Source organism: Schistocerca americana, chromosome 5, assembly GCF_021461395.2.
Source record: "Schistocerca americana isolate TAMUIC-IGC-003095 chromosome 5, iqSchAmer2.1, whole genome shotgun sequence".
Classification (NCBI taxonomy): domain Eukaryota; kingdom Metazoa; phylum Arthropoda; class Insecta; order Orthoptera; family Acrididae; genus Schistocerca; species Schistocerca americana.
Genome location: NC_060123.1, coordinates 65708141 through 65725844, shown reverse-complemented (window position 1 = coordinate 65725844; position 17704 = coordinate 65708141). Strand labels below are relative to the sequence as shown.

At 43.7% G+C, this 17704-nt stretch overlaps 1 protein-coding gene across 1 annotated transcript in view; it reads left to right on the top strand.

Moving 5' to 3' along the window:
• LOC124616206 (mucin-19-like) overlaps nucleotides 1-12193 on the top strand; it is a 155197-nt gene extending 143004 nt beyond the window's left edge. Inside the window, exon 7 of the mRNA XM_047144510.1 lies at nucleotides 10801-12193. Coding sequence (XP_047000466.1) covers nucleotides 10801-11781 — 981 coding nt within the window. The 3' untranslated portion in view covers nucleotides 11782-12193. The remainder of the gene's footprint in view (nucleotides 1-10800) is intronic.
• The last annotated feature ends 5511 nt before the right edge of the window (nucleotides 12194-17704 follow it).

Genomic DNA, 17704 nt, shown 5'->3' with positions numbered 1-17704 from the left:
ACAGTGTATCCTGTAGCCTTCGCTTTATCCAACACCACTCTGAATTGAAGAGGATATTAAAGCTTCATCTGTTATCATCGGCGTAGCTTCCCTCTTGCTATATCCCAGATGTCTCTTTTAGGTTCAACAGTGTATTAGTATCTCTATCACACTATGGACTATCTATGCTTTTCTCATTCCTTTCTATTCCCATAGTCTTCATTCCGTCTCAATCGACAATCTTACCCCATTATTTCTCGCTCTTCCTCTGACCAATCAATTTCTTCTCCATATCCTCATTGATTCCCCTGTACTGCAGCCACGTTTCTTTTGGATGTCACTACTCACATACGGTATTGTACGGTAGTGAAACATGGACTGTTGGAAATCCGGAACAGAAGAGAATCGAACCATTTGTGATGTGGTGGTACAGGCGAATGTTGAAAATTAGGTAGATTGATGGAGTAAGGAATGAGGAGGTTCTGCGCAGAATTGGAGAGGAAAGGATTATGTGGGAGGCACTGGCAAAGAGAAAGGAGAAGATGATAGGACATCTATTAAGATATCTGGGAATTATTTCATGGTACTAGAGGGAGCTGTAGAGGGAAAGAATTGTAGAGAAAGTCAGAGATTGGAATACCTCCAGCAAATAGTTGAGGACGTAGGTTGCAAGTGCTACTCGGAGAGGTTGGTATAGGAGAGGAATTCGTGGCGGGGCGCATCAAACCAATCCAAAGACTGTAATGACAGAAAAAAACTCATATTCGACAAGAAAATAATGAGGAAATTGCTTAAATACTCGGTGTGGCAGATAAAAAGCGATTTTGAGAGGTTGTAAAAATAATTCAATCAGTTTTTCCAAATTTTATTTTTGCCAATTACATTAAAAAATTTAAGAACTTAAGCAAATCTAACTAAGGTTTAAAAGTAACTCGAGCATGATTGCGTCCATTTAGGTGCAGACAGTCTTCCAGGCGAGCCTTAAATTTATTCACCATATTCCGTAGCATTTACAGCGGGATTTGAACCACCCCCTGACGGATGCGTTCTTTCAGTGCTTCATCTGTTTGTGGCGGGTTATCCTGAGACACTTTACTCTTGAGATAACCACGCAACAAAAAGTCGCACGTTGTTGAAAGAAAAAATCACACTTGTTAAAAGGTGAGGCAATGACATATCCCCATTTCGAGAGTTCACGTGATTCGGAAATTAATTATTAACAACATTCATGCTTACTCTTCCCGTGTAGGATGACGCATCACCTCGTTGAAAAATGTCTCCTGTTAGATTTCATGTTGAAGAGGTTATGGAGTAAAAGAGTTTTCCAACGTGTATGCGTATTACTTTGAGGTCACTGTCACGATGTTGCCCAGATCATCTTCAAAAAAGTGAGCCTTATTATCCCTGATGAAGACATAGCACGCCACGTAGTGACTTTTGTGACATGAGAGGTTGCTGATGCTGTAGTTTGGGATCCACGTATCTCCTAAACAAAAAGTCTACTTGTTGAAAAAACTGGACAAATAGAAGTGGACCCTGTCACTCATCCATAAATTAGTTACAAAGTCTTCGTCTCCATCAATTAAATTCAACACTTCTTCACAGAGCCGGCTTCCATTCACGTAATCTATTTCTGTAAGAACCCGAACAGTTTGGATGTAGTAAGGATGATAGTGTAGATCGCTGTGCAAAATCTGTCTAAGCGTCCTACTGGAAATAGCAAGTGCTGGCGAACTGAGTCACGTGAGCTTCTTTCGATTGCAACTCTCACACAATTGATGTTTTCAGGAGTACGCACTGCCTTTGCCTGCCCAGGCCTCTTTACCGTCGCTAAGTCTCTTCACAGTTCATAAAACACTTTTTAATCGCACAAGCAGACGGCACCGGACGTTTCCAATTAATGTGAAAATGGGTGCGAAAATCACGACGTACGTGCACGTTAAGAACTACACGTTGACAGTGTACTCGCGATCACGAGGTGCCCACCACTCCACTGCTAACAAATGGTAACGCGCCGGGAACGTGGCCGACTGCATCCCCCCCTCCCCTTTCACCCCACGTGCTGAGAAAAGTGTCTCGCCCTTTTCAAAATCATTTTCTATTCTGTCGTGACAAAAAGTCACGTTTTAGTATTTCAGTATATTGCTTTCTAGACTAGTTTACATTAACGTGCTTGACCTGATAGAGTCACAGTTAGCGCCACGTTCTTATTTAGAGATACGTTTTAATTACATTCATTCCCAGAAGCAATGGGTGGGGCTTATGATTCGTCAATCCTGTAGACAGGATGCGTACGCCCCACATTTCTACACGGTGCCTTGTATGGACTTCTTTGCCTGTATGGTGCCTTGCTGTTGTCGGTTGGCCTTCCCTGATGGTGGCTAAAAAAAACGAGTAGACCCGGTCTCCCATATCACTTCCCTGTTGCTCCCAGTCACACGTAATCATCAGCCAGCTCTTATGATGGCAGTTTTTTCAGTGCGTTCTCCAGTAAACACTGTTAAATTTCTTAATGGTGAAAAACATCCGGCGGTCGACGATTCAGATTTGGCACAACTTTGAAATACAGAAAGGTCTTGACCGCACAATTCTTTATTGAACGTTACGCGCTTCAAAATTTCACTATCAGACTGAAGCTGTGGAATAAAGTGTACAAGGAAATTAATGATATCACTTTGGCACTAGTTCGAATAGACAATGGCACTGTCAAATATGCCTATATGAGATGAGATCTGTATTGTAAGCAGTCTATAAGCTCGCTTTTGTGAGTTTTTGCTACAGTTTGATTTAAATGAAAGTACGATATTAATTGAAATTCCTAAGAAGCATACTTATGTTGCTACGTATATATTTTCTGTCGTTAATTTCCTTGTACCGTTTATTCTATTGCTTCAGTCTGATTTTGAAATTTTGAAACGTGTGACGCCTAATAAAGAACTGTTCGATCAAGACATTTCTATATTTTAAAGTTGTGCCAAATCTGGTACTTTTTGGTGTACACCCAGCGCTCAGAAGTCCCATATATTATATTTATCGGGTACGTTCCTAACAGCACACAGAGTTCTTGCACTAATGTGAAACTAAATGTCCCTGATAGTCGTAAAAGAACATTCCTCTGCCCACCCCTGGCTGTAGTCTTGCTGGTCACTAGATAAGTGTGTGTGCCCAAGTACCAGATACAAAGCTGATTCACAGAGTGCTCAGTCTAGTGGCGGCTCTTAGACCGCTGTATTGACTTTAGCGAGTTTGTGTAGTGGTTTGCTCTGTATCCGTCGTTAATCTAAAGCACTTGTTAAAGCATAGTCAGTCTTAATCGCTCATTTCCTTGGTCTCCTCCTTCAGTTCCAGAACGATTTTCAGCTTCAAATTTCCTGTAAAAATAAAAATGTATGTCTGACCCCGATTCTGCTCTGGAACGTTTGTGGTGTCCTGTCGACTGTTCTATTATTTTTTAATGAATAAAAACGGTATTTTATAGCCACACTAACTGTTTAAAAATCTTGTTAGTTGGACAACCACTACTTGCTGTTCCGGAGTTAAGTCGCAGATCCGCTCTTACAGAATTACTGCTGGCATTCTAGGATATACAATACCTTTCCCGCTGCAGTGTATGTCGATCATGTTACTGGACATTACAATGAATAATCTGTTACAAAATCTTAATTAAGGGATTAGCAGCAATAGCTTCAAACTGATAATATGTAAATAATTGAGGACTTGTTAATTTACATCATTTATTAATAATTATTCATCGTCGTGCAGTTGTTATTTAACAAGCCCTGAGTCGATAGTACAACCAATAATATAGAAAATATGTGCAGTTACGAGGGCAGTCTAAATTCCGTACCTCTAGCTAGCATGTTCAGACAAGAGAATGTGTATCAACACAATTAATAAAGCCCTGAGAGATTGGAGCGTTAGGATACAGATTCGCACCAGCGATTTAATAACTTGATTGACAAAGATTGTATTCTTTATAACAGAGATGAAGTAATCAAGCAAAAATTACATTAATTTATGTCCAAATTCTAATGGACCTTTCCTTTTGCAGACAATATTCTTAGCAATCGGTCCATTCAGGTTCAGTCCCTGAGTAGATCGGTCGGTAATAGCACTGCTTGTGATAGTAAACTTCCGAATTCGTGTCGCTGTCCAGTACACTGTTTTAATCTGCCAGGAAGCTTCCCAAACAGCATACAGTCCACTGCAGAGTGAAAGATTCATTCTGGATTTGCAGCCTGACTCCATTTTAATTGATGCCAACATTGAAATTTGGCGTCCGCAATTTGACAATTTATGAGTTGTTTACGTGTCTGTACATCAGTGTACTGAATTATTCCGGTGATCTACGAGTAGTTTGCACGACTGTACGCTGTGTACTGCATTATTCCGGTAATTTACGAGTTGTTAGCGTCTCTGCACATCAGTGTACTGCATTATTTATGAGTATTTTGCAGGTCTGTAGACTATTTACTGTGACCTCAAGCATGGCAGGGTGAGTATTTTGTATCAGTGCAATAAATATACTATGTCAAATCCATTCCTAAATACACTCCTGGAAATTGAAATAAGAACACCGTGAATTCATTGTCCCAGGAAGGGGAAACTTTATTGACACATTCCTGGGGTCAGATACATCACATGATCACACTGACAGAACCACAGGCACATAGACACAGGCAACAGAGCATGCACAATGTCGGCACTAATACAGTGTATATCCACCTTTCGCAGCAATGCAGGCTGCTATTCTCCCATGGAGACGATCGTAGAGATGCTGGATGTAGTCCTGTGGAACGGCTTGCCATGCCATTTCCACCTGGCGCCTCAGTTGGACCAGCGTTCGTGCTGGACGTGCAGACCGCGTGAGACGACGCTTCATCCAGTCCCAAACATGCTCAATGGGAGACAGATCCGGAGATCTTGCTGGCCAGGGTAGTTGACTTACACCTTCTAGAGCACGTTGGGTGGCACGGGATACATGCGGACGTGCATTGTCCTGTTGGAACAGCAAGTTCCCTTGCCGGTCTAGGAATGGTAGAACGATGGGTTCGATGACTGTTTGGATGTACCGTGCACTATTCAGTGTCCCCTCGACGATCACCAGTGGTGTACGGCCAGTGTAGGAGATCGCTCCCCACACCATGATGCCGGGTGTTGGCCCTGTGTGCCTCGGTCGTATGCAGTCCTGATTGTGGCGCTCACCTGCACGGCGCCAAACACGCATACGACCATCATTGGCACCAAGGCAGAAGCGACTCTCATCGCTGAAGACGACACGTCTCCATTCGTCCCTCCATTCACGCCTGTCGCGACACCACTGGAGGCGGGCTGCACGATGTTGGGGCGTGAGCGGAAGACGGCCTAACGGTGTGCGGGACCGTAGCCCAGCTTCATGGAGGCGGTTGCGAATGGTCCTCGCCGATACCCCAGGAGCAACAGTGTCCCTAATTTGCTGGGAAGTGGCGGTGCGGTCCCCTACGGCACTGCGTAGGATCCTACGGTCTTGGCATGCATCCGTGCGTCGCTGCGGTCCGGTCCCAGGTCGACGGGCACGTGCACCTTCCGCCGACCACTGGCGACAACATCGATGTACTGTGGAGACCTCACGCCCCACATGTTGAGCAATTCGCCAGTACGTCCACCCGGCCTCCCGCATGCCCACTATACGCCCTCGCTCAAAGTCCGTCGCCTGCACATATGGTTCACGTCCACGCTGTCGCGGCATGCTACCAGTGTTAAAGACTGCGATGGAGCTCCGTATGCCACGGCAAACTGGCTGACACTGACGGCGGCGGTGCACAAATGCTGCGCAGCTAGCGCCATTCGACGGCCAACACCGCGGTTCCTGGTGTGTCCGCTGTGCCGTGCGTGTGATCATTGCTTGTACAGCCCTCTCGCAGTGTCCGAAGCTAGTATGGTGGGTCTGACACACCGGTGTCAATGTGTTCTTTTTTCCATTTCCAGGAGTGTAGTTCCAGCAGCCCAGAACATTTGAGTTATTTTCCTGCCATTTTTCTCCTCCAGACCGCCATCTTGGATTACATCATGGGAGGGGCGATGGCACCCTCTGGTGGTGGTCTGTGTATTAGGCCAGTTGGACTCTGGACCTCAGGGTGGACACACTAGATGGTGGTACTGCCTCGAATTGTTTAAAGACTGAAAAGACTTATGTCCATCCTACCCAGTACAGGCTGAGTCCTTTCCCAGCCAATTCCTAGGAAGAGGTGCTGGTCTGATGACTTAAATTAGTGGAGGTAGCCCAACTGACCTTTTTCCCACCAAAATTTGAATTCCCGCCATGACATCTATCACCGCCATCTTGAATAAATTTGGCAACAATGGTGAGTGGGGTAGTATGAACATTGTTCTACTACTCACTATCACTAAATGATGAGACTGTGAGCACACAAGAGTTTTTTTTTTTTTTTGCAGTACTGTACTGACAACTGGACAAAGTCGGTTTGTTCCAATCCATTGTGTCAATCAACAGAGCTTACACAAAATAAGGTGGCAGTTGCGGTGCAGAAACTCATTTTCGTTCTGACCACGGGCCGAGTCCACCTTGTTCTGAATGAGCGCCAGGCTCGTTGCCTGTCGCTCACTGCCATTCTCATTGCCTTCTCTTCGCTGAGCAGCAAGGCTTCACAGTCTTGGCATCTAACAAGTGCAGGGACAGTTCTCTTAATCAGACACGGGTGATTATATGGAACATCATTACATTTATGTCGGAAGAGGCAAACAAGGAAGAGGTAATTGCATTAAAAACTGAGCTTTAAAGGGTTTTGGGAACTGCTAACTATTCAAGGCGCACAATAAAGAGGATGAAGGAGGGGACACTGTTGCAAGTACATTCTAAAGTAAAAAAAAAAGAGCACCACAAAGGAAATATCTGAATGGTACAGGAATCAGTAGATGTGATGTACAATTTCAGAAAAACTGGACGATTTATTCAAGAGGAATAGCTTTATTAATTGAGCAAGTCATGCGTTGGTCCGCCTCTGACCCTTTTGCAAGAAGTTATTTGGCTTGGTATTGACTGACAGATTTGTTGGATGTCCTCGTGAGGGATACTGTGGATGATTCTGTCCAATTGGCGCATCAGATCGTCAAAATCCCGAGATGGTTGGAGGGCCCTACCCATAATGCTCCAAATCTTCTCAATTGTGGAGAAATCCGGCGACTTTGCTGGCCAAGATATGGTTTGCCAAGCACGAAGATAAGCAGTAGAAACTCTCACCGTATGCCGGCAGGCATCATTTTGTTGAAATGTAAGACCAAGACGGTTTGCCACGAAAGGCAACAAAATGGGACGTAGAATATCATCGACGTACCGCTGTGCTATGAGTGTGCTGCGGATAATAACCAAAGGGGTCCTGCTATGAAAATAAATGGCGCGCCAGACAATTACTGGGTGGCTGGCGGTATGGCAGGCGACAGTCAGGTTTGTACTCCATCGCTGTTCGAGGCGTCTCCAGACACGTCTTCACTGATCATCGGATTCAGTCCAAAGCGATACTCGCCACTGACGACAATTCTACTTCAGTCAGATTCCAGGTCGAATGCGGCCAACACCACTGAAAACGTTGTTTGTTGGCATACAGAGGTCAATAGTAGCTGGTGCAAGGGGCGCCGTAAGCTCTGCCCCCTTTCTGTGAGCCGCCTATTAATGGTTCTTTCGGTCACCGAAGCACCAGTTGGACGTCAGATCGATATAATGAGGATTTCGAAATGCCTCTCTGACTATTGTCCGATCCTCGCGTATGTCGTCGTTCTAGGTCGACCACTTCGGTTCTTGACGCCGTGTTCGTCGAATAGTAGCATCGCCCTTATTCAAATGTCGACAGATTCGTTCATTACCCCAAATGGCTTCTATGAGTCCAACTACACGTCCGCTCCTAAATTCTGACATCTGCGTATGTTGTTCATACGCCCTTTGTGAGACGTAGTCACCAACTGAGTAAACGGAATGAAATTCGCATAGACTTAATGCCCTGGTATAGACATGTCCCCTGTTTACTGTCCTTGCCAGCTGCACAGTGAAATTGTGCTGCAGTGTCACACATACTTCTGGGACACGTAAAAGGAGGAGAAGAAAAATAATTTAGCTCAGTTTCTTAATAGCACTTGCAATCAACATATAAATAATGCTACTGCAAAGTAGTAAACTGTTTATTAAATAACTACTGCAGTATGACAACATAAAGTGTGGACGCTGTGTTCTTTACTGTGTAACTGTGGCGGAAACAATGTTCTGACAAACATCTGCATAATGAAAGAGAGATAAAAGACGGTGTAAATCAATAAATGAAATAGAGACAGATACATAGCTTTCAGGGATGATAGCTATAGTGCAATCCTATCATCCGATATATCGTTTGTTGAAATCGCATGAGGCACTTAAAAGTTGTTAATTCAGAATTCATTGCTTAAATGTTTACTTACTGTGAAATGTTAACTTCGGTTGTTTTAAAGCTACTGACATGTTGTGTCATTGGATGTGCTTAATTTTTGTGAGATTGCATATGCATTCAGATTCGCTTTAATATGTAACTGTGACTTATTGTCGAAGTTCAGAAAGTGGTAACTTGGCCAAATTTAAGACTGTCTCACACTGCACCGTTTCTTGGAGCGTTGTCTGTCCTCTTAAGCGACTGTCCATCGCCGAAATTCCCTGTAGTGTGACTTACCGACATCTGTTGCTTTGCTGCTAGTCTTTGTACCTGGGGTCGGTCGTATCGTCACCAATGTGGAAGCCGGAATAGCTGCGGCATGACCTGAGACCTGTTCCCGCTAGGTTCAGCCGAACAAGAAGTTCGTCTTATCTCGTAACAGTGATGCGTGCCCGACTAGCTCGCCTAAATACATGCAACCTTACAGGGTATTGCCTAACAAGTTGTCAGGAGACTGACACATAATTTCCATGTGATCACTGTATTTAATTTTACATTTTCACTGTTGTTGTAAGTGACATTGTCTCCTATGCTAAATTTTTTCTACATTTTTCTGACATGAGGTTTCCTCCTGGCAGCCTAGGGTTGACCTTGTTTACCTCCAGTTAATCCTTTGTTTATGCGACTATTTCTTTTTCGGTACCCTAGTGAAAAACTATAGACTTTACACATCTGTATTTAACCAATTATTTGTCATACTGACATAACCTGTTAAGGGGACCACACCCTGCCTATCTAACCCATGTTAATTATGCAAGTGTTTGACCCATTTATGAAACAACTGTTTGATGCAGGACCTTAATATTTTTACTGTGTGTTACATGATGCTAATAGTCAACTGTACTAAAATCTACTTTATCCATTTTATAGTTTTTAAGAAATACTTTTTTAAATTTATCAACAAAACATTAAGTTTTTTCTGCAGAATATGTTTTTTTGTGAATTTCCTAATGGGGGAATATTAATGAATGTGGTACCAGAGGTGGCTTTTTATGTTCTGCAGACACTCTGAAAATTTCATTTATCTATGATAGTCTCCGATATAATGGGGCATATGTACTGAAAATTTTGGTTTGCGGGAAATTGACTTTAAAGAAGAAACTTTTGAAATTTGTTACTTACAGTTAATTGAAACTGTCCTGCTGCATATGATGGCTCTTCTTTGGCCTCTAGCAGGTCTTCCAGCTTCTTTTTCACCTTCCTGGATGTTTGTCTTGCTTTCTTGGCCATATTAGATGCAGACCTGTCTGCATCGGCTATCCTCATTTTGTCGCAATGTTGCAGCCCAGTGATCATATTTTCACCAGGATTAATTCCCAGCTTTTTCAGTATCCATCACTTTCCAGTATTACCACAATTGAATGTAATAACAGCATGATGAACTCCTAGTTTCATTGTATGCATGCATGCAAATACAGTTTTAGGAAGGCGGTTCCATATTATGCTGTTGAAACATTCATTTGAGTTTTGTGTCTGTCCATGTGGACATTTCCTTAGGAGGTCAGGACTAGTCAAGTCTCTGAAAATAGGTTTATAACAGCAGCAGGAAGAGAATGCTGGTGAGAATAAGATTCTCCAGTTGCCTGAGCCCTATTCTATTTGCACCACGAATTTTCTCCTGATGGACACAATCCATGACACGGCTTATCATCAGTAGAGGACCTATGGAAGAATATGGCCCGAGCATCTCTCTCCATTGCCTCCAGATTTTCTTTATTTCTCCTAATTGTCTGCGCATAGTATACCTGCAAGTTTTCTATAACAACTACTCGCAGTCACACTTGTACAAAACTAACCGCCTGTCTGAAAGCGTGTTGCTTACAAACAGCAGAAAGAAAAGAATACCGACCGTTGCATTCCAAGGATAGCCAACACACTCTGGAGTAAAAAAAAAAAAATATCCCTAACGTGCAATGTAAAAGATATAAAGATCTAAAATATATGCAGAAAAGTGGGCGTAGCATATAAACACACGTGGAAGGAAAGTGCTTTTTAAATGCTCGAAAAAAAGTTTACCAGCAAAATCCTTTTCAGAGTGCTTAAATAAAACCTTAATCTATCTAAATACGATGAAAACCGAAAATCGATTTTTTTTTTCGACCTGAACCACGGTGTGGTCCCCTTAATACAACCATTTGCAGAGTCGCTAGCTGTAGTTTCGAAGTGACACGAGATGTGTGTTTGTGCTAGGCGTCAGTTGTTGAACAGCAGGTGTCGTCTGCTGCACAGTGGTGGCTGAGGCCGGAGCCCCCGCCGATACCGGTGTGCCTTCCACTGCTGCTCCGTCTGGGCACATGCGTGACTATTTTTCACGCACTACTCTACATTATGCCACTGCACTATCTAAGAGGAATGTTTCTTTTCACAGGGCAACCGGCGAGGAGCTTGGGTGCGAGTGCGAGCGAAGAAACGACCTCAAGACATTTTCGAGACGGCCGAGTCGCAGAATGTGGCTACAGTTGCCAATATGATTGCGACAGTCAACGAGAAGTCGCCGAATCTTAACGTAATTCTGAGCTCTGGCGAGATCGTGACCATCGCGGACGCTCCAGATGCGAACACGAGACACAGTCCTGCGGTTATTGTGACCGAACCGTCGTGGTACGACGAAGAAAGGCCACTCGCAGAAGAGCCGGCAGAAGTTCCAGCTGGCGGTGAGACTCTGGCACCCGTCTACCTGTGGGATGTCGCCGACACGTCGCAACCTGACGGCCGTACTTCAACAGGAGAAGGTGCGTCTTCGTCGGAGCGTTTGGACGACAGCGCAGAGACATCGGGAGCGGAGGTCGCGAGCGGCGAAGAGGTGACAGAGAGGCCCGCTTCCGTACTGCCGCCGCAGTCTTCGACGCAACCACCGCCGACGGACGCCACAGAAGAGGCTGTCAGCACAGACACGCCGGTACCGACAGTTTCGATAGGCGGAGCCTCGGGCGAGGAGAGTCACAAGGCAGACGACAGAGCTGTTGCGGAGACACGAGTACCGAGTGAGTCGACTGACGCGAGCGACTGGACCAGAGAGACTCTGCCGTCAGAGGGTGCAACGACCGAGCAGTACACGACAATAGAGTCGGAGGCGAAGGGCGCGAACACCACGGAGGGCGTCTGGAACCGCGGCGTGCCGCTGTCCAGCCTGGCGCTCACCGACCACAACCTGCGCGGAGTCTCCCTGGAGGACTTCCCGGCGGAGGAGGGGGATCGGGAGAACGAAGTGCAGGAGGCGGCCGCGCCGCAGCCCGCCAAGGTCCTCCGGACCTCCACCAAGGTCTCGCACGAGACCGAGATCTGCTACCGGGGGAGGTGCATCAAGACGAGGACGGCGGAGCCGCAAGAGCGGCTCGTCAGGCGGTGAGCCGCCACCACGCCGCTGTGCGGCGCTCCTTGTCTCGAGACTGTGTGTGTGTGTGTGTGTGTGACCGAACGAGTGTCGTGTTGTGCCTCCAGTGCTGACTGTGTCCACACGTTATTTATATACTGCCTTTTTTTCAACTGACTGAATATTTAATTTGTAAAAAAAAATATTTAATTCTGATTTTCAGAATGAATAATTATCAACATTTACTGTACTCGACCGTTATTCGTACAAAGCACATTCCACAAGTACATTTGTACAAAGACGCGCCACCAGTCATCTTTTACAAGTAAATTGCTTGGCAGAGTAACTAATATGCTCATGCTGCTTTTTATTATCATCATTGCAGTCACCTGTAACAAATTGTAATGTTGTAAAAAGTAAATGAAATACACGAGGTGAAGAAATTTTATTGTGGCGTCAGCATACTCACAGTTCCTCAGCAGTCCCTAAAACGCAGTTACAATATAGCACACACTAATTTTTGATACGTACGCGCCTGGATGGTAAGCAATACGACTACAGACGTAGTTTCAGCTTTGAGCACACGACAGCGAGGTTATCTGTGACCAACCATGTACCAAAGCTGCTTTAAACGCGTAAAACATGGCCGTCCTTAGGCCCTGAGATAGAACGGCGAGGTGTTGAGCTAAGGGGGACGTGGGGGTTACTCACGTTAGTCTCGTGGTGAATGACGAAATAGTTTTCAGACTGTATGACAGATGGCTCTGGGTACACTTGCTACTGGCCAGTATGCATTACACATTCTGGCTTTCTTCAAGCTGATCTGAACTGATACATCAGTCTGTTTAGCTGGCCACGATGCGAGTTCTGTTGGCGAAGTTTTGGTTTCTGGCGGTCGGTGAGGGGGTGGGGGGGACACCAGCTTGGAGCTTCGGTTCACCCTTGACGCAAAGTGTACTCAAAGCAATTATTAAAACATTCAATTTGTATTCGAATGCAAAGAGCATGCACTAATTATAATACACATGTCATTAAATGTCAAATCATCTATTGTCTAAAACATTTGAAAACGGGTATAAGCGTATTTTTCAAATCATAATGGGGTTGTTTCTGGTTAAAATTTCTACTCAGTCCATACCTGAGGCACTTTATATGTTTCCAATTACATGTACGAGTACATTCGGATATTTCTCATCCCACACGGCTAATGAAGTGGAGTAATAACTTCAAATGCAGTACAGGAGCAGACAGTGTGCTCCTTCTGATTCAGCAATAAAACAAGTGTAGGCATCTGAAGATAGGCATAACGCCCCGAAACCCATCACGGCGGTAAAACAAAGCTTCTTAACACCTGTTTTTGTCTGGTTGCGTTCTTCATTAACAGTCCTTAATTGAATAACGTCTAGAGTCCAACAAAGATTAAAAAAAATTGTACATTTCACATAGCCAACGAAAAAAGTGCACGAGTTACGTCAGATGAGAGTCGAGACCACGTCACGAACTGCTGATCATTGTCCACACCACGACCAATCAGTCGTTTCTAAGTGTCATGTTGTTCATAAATACCGAGATGCAAATGAAGAGCTTTAGCGGTGGGATGAGCCAGTTTCACTATATACCCAAATTTACGTGTCTACTCCAAGACGAAAACAGGAGTCATTCAATGTAAATTGAGATTGCACAGAACAAATTAACATTTGATAAGTCGTGCACCTGCTGCACAACAGTGCTACAATTTTCTGCGCAGCAGATTCATATATAGTGTCTATCCACTGTACCAATCAAAAAATATGGTTGCTTGTCACTAAAGACGTGTTTTTGACAATAACCATTCCGATCCTTATGCTGCTGTATAGAAAACTCGAAGAGACTCACTATGTTATCGTGCGTTACTATTCACGGCGGGTATAAGCAGTACGGTTTCTCTTTCACTATTTCTGTAATATAAGGTGCCCCCCCCCCCAGAGAGATTTACACTGCTTGAACTTAAATAACTCCAAAAAATAACAAAAACCATGATTTTTTAAGTTACACAGATGGTCACATTATTACTGATGATGTTTTACTGTTGAGGATATTCAGAATGTTCTCTATCGACAGCAATACAGCGTCTGCAACGCTGCGGAACAGACCGACACACGTTTGTTACGGCTGCCATTGAAATGGATACACAGGCAGTCACGATTGCCTCTCTCATGGCAACCAGCGTGCACGCCTTCCACAGAAAGAAATGTAACGGCGTTAAATCGGGTGATGATGGTGGAAACTCAACACTTCCTCGTCGACCTATCCTCCTCTAAACAATGTTTCGTCCACGAATTGCCGCACATCACGGTGCATGGTCTTGTTGGGGGAAAAAGGATCTTCACCTCGATACAGTTCGTAAAAACTGGTATCGTTCTTGCAACATGGTAAGGTGCTTTGCACCCGTTACTGTTCCTTCACAAAAGAACGGCTCTAAAAGCCATACCACATCAGACTGATAACCCAGGAAGATTAACAGCTCGTTCTTCTGTACACGGGGATTATTTCTTACCCGATACACGCAGTTATGGCAAAACTTCGAGATGCCTGCCAAGATCGCCGTCATTCATCACGTGAAACAACCTCGGAATTTAGGGTTTCTACTTAGCATACTTTAAAATGTGGTGATCACTTGATCTGCTTATGCCCGATTCACGCGCAGCTTACCGTGTGGACCTGTTCGAGGATCTCGTGAAAGCTTATACCACGGCGTCCATTCCTCTTTTGACCGCTGTTGATTTCTTCCTGTCGCACCGTCCCTCCTTCAGATGACTCAGACTTCCTTCCCTCGTAATGTCGTTACTGTTACACGTGACAGTGGCGCAGTATCAAACTCTGCCCTCCATCGTCTCTGTACTTCTTTCATGTTCTCACATTTCCAATAACAATTTAAAATCCACTTTCTTTGCTCCAAGGACAAGTTTCCAGCCATCTTGTTATTTACGTGTAGTTACTGGCAATGGAAAATAAATTAATGGCTACATACACTAGTCACGAGAGCACCATATAAACACAACTGGATCAAGCTATCATTAACACCCCCTCAGTCATTAATGTCCAAACAGCATAAAACCTTTGTGGGGCACCCAATATGTTTCCAGAACTTGGCAGTGGGATGTTCAGTTCTCTGTTTGCTTTTCCTATCGACTTCAGTTGGCTATGTTGGTAACTCGCCTGCACACACTCAACCACTTATTCCTTCACTGTTGGACGACTGTCATCTACCCTTAACAGAGGTGTTCTCTAGCTGTAAACTGCGCATATCATGGGTGAAACCAGCAGGAAGCAGATGCCCCCATCCCCCCTACAAAGAAATGATGTTCACTAACCGAACTTCAGTCCTGCCCTCCCACACAGACAGATGTATATTTAGTATCAGTTTGATCAAAGGAGGAACATGTAATGGATATTACACACAGAACCATTTGTTATGAAATCTCAAAATTATTTAAGTATTCACTGTTAAATTAATAAGAGGCTTCTCTTCCTCTTCACACACACACACACACACACACACACACACACACACACACACATTTACACAGGGTGTTTCAGAAGTGATGGGCAATATTCAGGGATATGACAGGAATGACCATTTGAAACAAAAAAGTCAAGTGAGCATGGGGTCTAAAACACATACCTTAAGAGCTATTAGCAATTCTTGATCTTTGATACTGTGAAATAAGCCTCTTCTACTGCAAACTCTTTGCTTTCTATACTTTTGTGAAGTGGCAGTATGGACCAAAACAAGAAAAAATTGTCCAGTAAACATGTGCTCTAAAATGCATACGTTAAGAGCTGTGAGCACTTTTACTATTCTTCACTATTTTGAAAAGTAATTCTTCTAATAAACACACACACACACACACACACACATATATATATATATATATATATATATATATATATATCTAAAAAGAAACATGCTGGCAGGTCGATAGACACACAAACAAACACAAACATACACACAAAATTCTAGCTTTCGCAACCAATGGTTGCCTCGTCAGGAAAGAGGGAAGGAGAAGGAAAGACAAAAGGATATGGGTTTTAAGGGAGAGGGTAAGGAGTCATTCCAATCCCGGGAGCGGAAAGACTTACCTTAGGGGGAAAAATGGACAGGTATACACTCGCACACACACACATATCCATCCACACATACACAGACACAAGCAGACCAATTCTTTCTTTTTAGATATATTTTTCCCACGTGGAATGTTTCCCTCTATTATATATATATATATATATATATATATATATATATATATATATATGTGTTTTACCACTCCGTGCATCTTTGCGAAACTGCGTTCTGAAGTAGCACTACTATCACGGACTAGACTGATGCGAATGAAGAACCCAATATGCTTTCTCAGCAAGTTTCGCCATTATTTATGAACTGCTGTACTCTCTTGTACTGATGACACTTTTTGAGTTTCTCAGAATGACTGTAAAAATGTGCAGTATTATGTTAAAAATATAGCAAGAGTCCATTCGTGCAGCTGCTTCAGTAATTTGTTTATAGACACAATCTATCACGTGAAAGCCTACTTGCAAATTTCCAAGAACCACTTTAAGTGAGGGATCTAAGAATTCACTACATCCCTTCCATTTCGTTCCAGCAAATACCAGATTACACAAATTACAGCACGCACGAAGGCATTTAAGCAGTCTATCATCCCAAGCTCCATAAGCAAATGGTTCGAGAACATGATACTACAGTAAGTACCCTCTACCATGCACTTCATGATGGTTTACTAAATATTGATGTATATGCAGAATCTTGTAACGATGTGTCTGAAACAAAATTCACAATGATCGGACTGTCAGTTTCACTGACTGCAACCCATTTCTCACTTCCTGCCAAAGGTTTTCTCGTCTTCCTCAGATAAGAGTCTGAGTGAGGGACTGGAAGGTAAGAATGGGTGAAGGAGGGGATGTGTTGCGCTACCGGAATGTCAAAGAGTTTTCATGGCAACATATTTTAGCTGCCTTATTCGTCAGCTTGTTTCCCTCTATTCAAACTTAACAGAAATATGATGGAATGGTAAAAATACATTAGATCTAATAGCAACAGATAGACTTGATTATACAGAAAATGGTATCAGTAACCAGGAGGCAGCCATAGCAACAATAATTACCGAAAACAAACAGAAGGATTTACATGTCCAGCAAAGTACATAGAGAGACAGTACTTCAATAAGGAACTCAGAAACATTTAGCACTGGAGATGACCATGAACAACATCGGCTCAGGTTTAGAAGAATAGTTGACCATGCACTTGATAGATATGTATCTAGTAGAACAGTTTATGATGGGAGAGACCCTCCACAGTAGCCAGCCGCTGTGGCTGAGCAGTTCTAGGCGATTCAGTCCGGAACTGCACTACTGCTACGGTCGCACGTTCGAATTCTGCCTCGGGCACGGATGTGTGTGTTGTCGTTAGGTTAGTTAGGTTTAAGTAGTTCTAAGTCTAGGGGCTGATGGCCTCAGATGTTAAGTCCCTTAGTGCTTAGAGCCATTTGAACCATTTTGAACCTCCACAGTATACAGTCAATGTAAATAAATGCCTCAAGGAAAAGAGACTATCATATAACAGGTGTAAAACAAAGCATAGGACTATAGAGGGAGGTGATAAACAACCTGGAAAGCTTGTAAGGGATGTTGCAGGTTAGGTTCCGCTGAGAAATATGCGCCATTTCCGCGGTAATTAGTACTGAAGTTAAGAGACCAATACAAAAACTGCACATCAGACGGAAGTAAGGATCGAACACCAGCCAAACGTTGAACAGTCTCGTGAGCTATCATCTACCCAGTGAGAACAATTGACACTAATTGTTTCCGGCGGGCCGCTTGAATTCAACCATGCAACAGTCCGATTGGCTAACTCCAATGCTAATTAACTCAGAAACGTTGCAAACTTATCAAATTATTTTCT